General features: G+C 38.4%; 1 protein-coding gene across 2 annotated transcripts; it reads left to right on the forward strand.

Moving 5' to 3' along the window:
- Positions 1 to 768: 768 nt before the first annotated feature.
- LOC135532050 (B-cell receptor CD22-like) lies at positions 769 to 6,820 on the forward strand. Of its 2 annotated transcripts, none has more exons than XM_064959693.1 (9): positions 769 to 955; positions 1,103 to 1,741; positions 1,890 to 2,156; positions 3,230 to 3,493; positions 3,596 to 3,859; positions 4,026 to 4,113; positions 4,223 to 4,277; positions 4,359 to 4,588; positions 5,998 to 6,820. In XM_064959693.1, exons 2-9 carry the CDS (start codon positions 1,666 to 1,668, stop codon positions 6,086 to 6,088), a joined length of 1,335 nt encoding a protein of 444 aa, XP_064815765.1. In that variant the 5' UTR covers positions 769 to 955; positions 1,103 to 1,665; the 3' UTR covers positions 6,089 to 6,820. The 2 variants fall into 2 exon arrangements, with proteins under 2 accessions (XP_064815765.1, XP_064815774.1); XM_064959702.1 differs by having other exon boundaries at positions 4,227 to 4,277; positions 5,998 to 6,066.
- Positions 6,821 to 7,397: the final 577 nt, after the last annotated feature.

Here is a 7,397-nt window from a genome sequence, read left to right on the forward strand (position 1 = left end):
GAATGGACAACATCAACACGAGAGAACCTCCCCCCAGTACAAATACTCAGTCTACAGTAACAGTAAAGACAGCTACTCCTGTGCTGTAAAAGGCCATGAGGATCTCCCCTCTCCTGCAGTGTGTGAGTGTGAATTTAACTCAGTATTCTAGTATACCTTTTCAAGTATAACTCTTCTGTCTGCTAAACAGGCCTCACAGTTGTGACTGCAACACTTTGACAAGACAGGATGGCTTAACTACTTTAGATTAGTGAAGCTCACGATTCCACTGTGTAAATGATGTCCTCTTTATGTTTCAGGTGTTCAGGGTCAGAGCTGCTACAGAGTGACTTACACCAAGAGGAGAATCTGTGTCTTGAAGGGGTCAACAGTGGACATATCCTGTACTTATGTTGGTTATTATTACACCACATCATCATTCTGGTTTAGAAGTGATAAGTCGACCCCTGAAGACCTAACCACTGACCCAGGGTATGCAGGTCGTGTGAAGTACACTGGAACATACAGAGGTCCCTTCACCCTGAGAATCACAGATCTGAGAGAGGAGGACTCAGCTGAGTATCGCTTCACTTTTAAAACACACAACTTTGAATGGGGTCATAGTTTCCCAGGAACAACTCTGTCTGTCACAGGTAATACTACACTGTATGATGCAACTGTAAATCATAATGAATTACAGGATAAATACATTGACCATCCTGTTGACACAGAGGTGTATGTGGTTTTATACATATTGTTTCAGGTCTGCAGGTGAAGGTGACTCCTGCTGCAGAGGGACAGAAGACACTGACCTGTAGCACCACCTGTACTCTGACTGACAACCCCACCTACATCTGGTACAAGAACGGACAGATAGTAACTGACAACACTTCTCCCTATTCAGTCCTCCCTGATGCTGCAGACAGCTACTCCTGTGCTGTAAAAGGCCATGAGGGTCTCCTCTCTCCTGCAGTGTGTGAGTGTTTCTTCATTAACAATACTGTTTAACCTCTGTGTGTTTTGGTTTCACTATGAGAACTCGAGAACTTTTAGCATTTCTAGATAGAACTGAGAATATAATCCAGTTGACCTCTTGTTATGTCACTGTGTTTCATTTGTTCAGGGTCAGAGCTGCAACAGAGTGACTTACACCAAGAGGAGAATCTGTGTCTTGAAGGGGTCAACAGTGGACATATCCTGTACTGTTGGTTATTATTACACCACATCAACATTCTGGTTTAGAAGTGATAAGTCGACCCCTGAAGACCTAACCAGAGACCCAGGGTATGCAGGTCGTGTGGAGTATACTGGAACATACAGAGGTCCCTCCCTGAGAATCACAGATCTGAGAGAGGAGGACTCAGCTGAGTATCGCTTCACTTTTAAAACACACAACATTGAATGGGGTCATAGTTTCCCAGGAACAACTCTGTCTGTCACAGGTAATACTACACTGTATGATACAGCTGTAAATCATATTGAATGACAGGATAAATAAATTGACCATCCTGTTGACACAGAGGTGTATGTGGTTTTATACATATTGTTTCAGGTCTGCAGGTGAAGGTGACTCCTGCTGCAGAAGGACAGAAGACACTGACCTGTATCACCACCTGTACTCTGACTGACAACCCCACCTACATCTGGTACAAGAACGGACAGAATGTACAAGGTGTCTCCTCCCCCATGTACTCCATCAGCAGTGAGGATGCAGACAGCTACTTCTGTGCTGTAAAAGGCCGTCTCAGCTCTCCTGCAGTGTGTGAGTACAGTACAATAGTACAGTATTCTACTTAGCAAGTATCATGTATTCAGGCAAAAGAGACCTCTTTATCAATCATTACAGAACAAAAATATATATTTTTACTAATTAATATTACTTTGACAAAACATTTGGTATTTTACATCAGATAAACCAAAGACCTCAGTGTCAGTCAGTCCCTCTGGTGAAATAGTGGAGGGCAGTTCAGTGACTCTGACCTGCAGCAGTGATGCCAACCCACCTGTCCAGAGTTACACCTGGTGGTACAAGAAGAATGGAGGTGACTGTCAGAGTATGACAGGACCACAGCATGTATTCAGTCACATCCAGTCATCTGACAGTGGAGAGTACTACTGTGAGTCCCAGAATGAGATGGGGACAGACAGGTCTGGGACCATCAACATGGATGTGAAATGTGAGTAAAGTACAGCTCAGTGTTTCAATGAGAAGGTAGCAAAACAATTATAACTAAATGAAGTAGTCCTTAAGCATATCATTTCCAAATGAGTATTTGTTAACGTTGTGTGTAAGTTAGAGTTTTAGATAGTTCTCTAACTAAACAGATAATTTATTTTTGACATGACATGTCATTTGTAAATATACTACTGTGGTAAATATACTACTGTGGTAAATATACTACTGTGGTAAATATACTACTGTGGTAAATATACTACTGTGGTAAATATACTACTGTGTTAAATATACTACTGTGTTAAATATACTACTGTGGTAAATATACTACTGTGGTAAATATACTACTGTGGTAAATATACTACTGTGTTAAATATACTACTGTGTTAAATATACTACTGTGGTAGATATACTACTGTGGTAAATATACTACTGTGTTAAATATACTACTGTGTTAAATATACTACTGTGGTAAATATACTACTGTGGTAAATATACTACTGTGGTAGATATACTACTGTGTTAAATATACTACTGTGGTAAATATACTACTGTGGTAAATATACTACTGTGGTAAATATACTACTGTGGTAAATATACTACTGTGTTAAATATACTACTGTGGTAGATATACTACTGTGTTAAATATACTACTGTGGTAAATATACTACTGTGGAATCAGATGTAAATATACTACTGTGGTAAATATACTACTGTGGTAAATATAAATATACTACTGTGTTAAATATACTACTGTGGTAAATATACTACTGTGTTAAATATACTACTGTGGTAAATATACTACTGTGGTAAATATACTACTGTGGTAAATATACTACTGTGGTAAATATACTACTGTGGTAGATATACTACTGTGTTAAATATACTACTGTGGTAAATATACTACTGTGGTAAATATACTACTGTGGTAAATATACTACTGTGGTAAATATACTACTGTGGTGAATATACTACTGTGGTAAATATACTACTGTGGTAAATATACTACTGTGGTGAATATACTACTGTGGTAAATATACTAGTCATATCCCTCTGACAAATTCTCCTTTACATCAGATGGACCAAAGAACCCCTCAGTGTCAGTCAGTCCCTCTGGTGAAATAGTGGAGGGCAGTTCAGTGACTCTGACCTGCAGCAGTGATGCCAACCCACCTGTGGACAAATACACCTGGTACAAGATGAACGTAACCTCACCAAAAGCATCAGGACAGAGTTACAGCATCACTAACATCATCTCTGAGGACAGAGGAGAATATTACTGTGAGGCTGAGAATAAATATGGACGACTCAACTCTTCTTCTGTGTTTGTGAACGTTCAGTGTAAGTTCACCTCATCATTAATCAGAGAATCACATTTAAATTCATATTCAAATCACAAGTAAAACACTATTTAAAACACTGTTGTTAAATATTGTCCACCAGATGCTCCAAAGAACCCCTCAGTGTCAGTCAGTCCCTCTGGTGAAATAGTGGAGGGCAGTTCAGTGACTCTGACCTGCAGCAGTGATGCCAACCCACCTGTGGACAAATACACCTGGTACTTTCAAAATGAGACTTTTCTAAATGGATGTGGACAGATGTACAACATCAGTAACTTCAAGTCAGTGGACAGTGGACATTACCACTGTGAGGCCTGGAATAGAAGAGGATCTAGGAACTCTACAGCTCTGATGATCATTTTACCAGGTGAAGTTTCAGCTTATATATTTCTACACAAAATTATGTTTCAAGCTAATATTAATAATTGTACTTTGGCTTATCATACTTTGTGTTATAATTATATATACATTGAGATTAGATCAGTTAACACATATTGTTCTGTTGTTCCCATATCATCCCTATTTTATTATAGTGAAACAGACCTCAGTCCTGACTGCAGCTGTAGGAATCACAGTGGTTCTGGTTCTCATCCTCTGTCTCTCTGGACTCATGTGGTTCAGGTGAGAGATTATGTTAAAGATTATTTCACTATAACTATTTTTTATTAAATGACTTTGTTCATTGATTAGTTCATTCATTCAAGAATAAATAAATTAATGTGCAAACCAGGAAGAAGGCCTCCAAATCCACCTCTGACACAAGAGACACATCAGATAATGTACAGGTGAGTCTGTTAGTATCAGATTATGTGTTTTGCTTTGAGGAACATTTCTACTCATCATGTTGTCTGTCCTCTTCCCACCAGGGAGACTCTAGTCCAGTGTATGAAAACGTCTCAAGCATGTCCACAGCCTCTACTGCAGCACAGACAGCAGCCACAGTCGACCAGGATGATGTTCACTACGCCAGAGTCCACTTCTCTCACTCCAAAAACCAGGAAGTGCCTCTGTACTCCACCGTCCAGCTGTGTAAACCCCAGAAACAGGATGTCCAGTACGATGCTGTGAAATTCAACCTCCCCAGTGCTGCCACCCGGTGAGCATAGTCTGCCATTACAATAACATAGAGACATTTCTGGAGCATTGTGAATACACCACATTAAAACAACATAGAGACATGTCTGGAGCATTGTGAATACACCACATTAAAACAACATAGAGACATTTCTGGAGCATTGTGAATACACCACATTAAAATAACATAGAGACATTTCTGGAGCATTGTGAATACACCACATTAAAACAACATAGAGACATTTCTGGAGCATTGTGAATACACCACATTAAAATAACATAGAGCCATTTCTGGAGTATTGTGAATACACCACATTAAAACAACATAGAGCCAATTATAGAGCATTGTGAATACACCACATTAAAACAACATAGAGCCAATTATAGAGCATTGTGAATACACCACATTAAAACAACATAGAGCCAATTATAGAGCATTGTGAATACACCACATTAAAGGAGAAATATGCTTTTTTACAACCAAATTTTTATTTTTTATCTAAATGCCATGTTCCAGAAGGGTCCAGACACCTTTTTTTGCAATTTCACTTGTTTTAGGGAAACCAGCAATTCACTTCCTCATCCTCGTAGTGCAGTACGGAGGCTCTGAAAAAACATGAACAAATGCTCCAAAAACACCCAAATCCATCCTTTTAGAAACAGAAATATCTCAGTATAGTGATGCAGGTCTTCAGATGTTGCAGTTGTACACATGACATTGTGTCATTCTGAACTGTATCCACAACGGTATATTCCGTTTTGTGTGACTCCTGCTGTTTCTCCGTCCAACTGTTCTATTCTCCATGTATCAGGCTGCTAGAACGGACCAGAAGCATCGTTCAAGTCTCAACAACATGGAACATAACGTTACAGATTAAGTTCAGAAAGACACATTTTATGTGTACAACATCTGAAGAAATGCATCACTATAGACTACTAGAGCTTTTTTTTTGGTTTTTTGGGGGGTGTTTTTGGAGCCCACTTCCTGAACAACGAGGATGAGGAAGTGAATAGATGGTTGGGGATAGTTTCTCAAAAACGAGTGAATTCGCCCAAAGAAAATCTGACCCTCCTATAACATTCCAGTTACATATGTTTCTAGATTTGTTTGTAAACAAGCTTTATTCTTGATTACAGCTCATTCATATGCCGCTGCTTATTGGACGAGAAGACCATGACGTCATTAATAAGAGAAAGAGTTGACCCCTAGTGGCCACTAGTAATGGCATTTCATTACAAACCCAACAATTAATGAGAGAGTGGTGGTTTTGAGGAACTGGTCTGTGTTCCAAATGGAACACTATTCCCAATTTAGTGCACTACTTTTCACCAGAGCCATATAGGCCTTGGGCAAAGTAATGCACTAAAATGAGTATATGAAGGTTTTTAGGGGATGCAGACTCTGTTAAATTTCTGTTTCTCTCTCTTCAGACCCACGGCAGCACAAGCAGCTGAGGAGGACTTTTTTGAGAACTATAGTAGAGTCAACAAACCCAGAAGACCTGAACACAACAAACCCTGAACCAAGAAGACATGAACTCACCAAACCCAGAACCAAGAGTACCTGAACACAACAAACCCAGAACCAAGAGGACCTGAACACAACAAACCCAGAACCAAGAGGACCTGAACACAACAAACCCAGAACCAAGAGGACCTGAACACAACAAACCCAGAACCAAGAGTACCTGAACACAACAAACCCAGAACCAATAGGACCTGAACACAACAAACCCAGAACCATTAGGACCTGAACACACCAAACCCAGAACCAAGAAGACCTGAACACAAGTTTGACATAAACCCTGTATATCTGGACCTGTATAGTCCAACTAAGTGATATTATTCTATCATAAGATACGCCATTTAGAAACACTTTTAACCAAAGTGACTTATTATGTGTGGATACATCTTTCATGCCGGTGGTCCCATTGGGACCCATTCACCATGCTGTACCAACTGAGCCACAGGACTACTGTATTCACACTGGACTGCTGATCTAGAGTCAGTTTTGCCTTTTAAACTATGATGAATAAGATAATATTTGTCAAGCACTTTTCATTATACAGAATAATATACAGAACCTTGTAAATTATTTTTATGTTAAATATTTTTCCTTTCATGTTTTAAGTAACATGGAACAGAATCTGAACACAATAACTTTGCTTTGTATTTCTGAAACAGCCTCGATGTCCAGTTATATTTTATATGAAGGCTGAGAACATTATAAATATATGTTTTAATTTCTTCTTGATGTTCGCTCACAGGAACAATACTTATATTCTACAGTACCATTCTGTTACATTCTACAGTACTGTATTATTCTATTACATTCTACAGTACTGAACCATTCTGTTACATTCTACAGTACTGAACTATTCTATTACATTCTACAGTACTGAACCATTCTGTTACATTCTACAGTACTGAACCATTCTGTTACATTCTACAGTACTGAACTATTCTATTACATTCTACAGTACTGTATTATTCTATTACATTCTACAGTACTGTATTATTCTATTACATTCTACAGTACTGTATTATTCTATTACATTCTACAGTACTGAACTATTCTGTTACATTCTACAGTACTGAACCATTCTATTACATTCTACAGTACTGAACCATTCTGTTACATTCTACAGTACTGTATTATTCTATTACATTCTACAGTACTGAACTATTCTATTACATTCTACAGTACTGTATTATTCTATTACATTCTACAGTACTGAACTATTCTATTACATTCTACAGTACTGTATTATTCTATTACATTCTACAGTACTGTATTATTCTATTACATTCTACAGTACTGAACCATTCTG

This window comes from Oncorhynchus masou, chromosome 5 (genome assembly GCF_036934945.1).
Source record: "Oncorhynchus masou masou isolate Uvic2021 chromosome 5, UVic_Omas_1.1, whole genome shotgun sequence".
NCBI classification, from domain to species: Eukaryota; Metazoa; Chordata; class Actinopteri; order Salmoniformes; family Salmonidae; genus Oncorhynchus; species Oncorhynchus masou.

Excerpts from the sequence above, each read along its gene's own strand:
- LOC135532050 (XM_064959693.1), top strand. The coding sequence starts at position 1,666 with ATGTACTCCATCAGCAGTGAGGATGCAGACAGCTACTTCTGTGCTGTA. Across the intron at positions 2,157-3,229 it reads CATCAACATGGATGTGAAAT|ATGGACCAAAGAACCCCTCA; the intron begins GTGAGTAAAGTA and ends CCTTTACATCAG. Across the intron at positions 4,278-4,358 it reads ACACATCAGATAATGTACAG|GGAGACTCTAGTCCAGTGTA; the intron begins GTGAGTCTGTTA and ends TCTTCCCACCAG.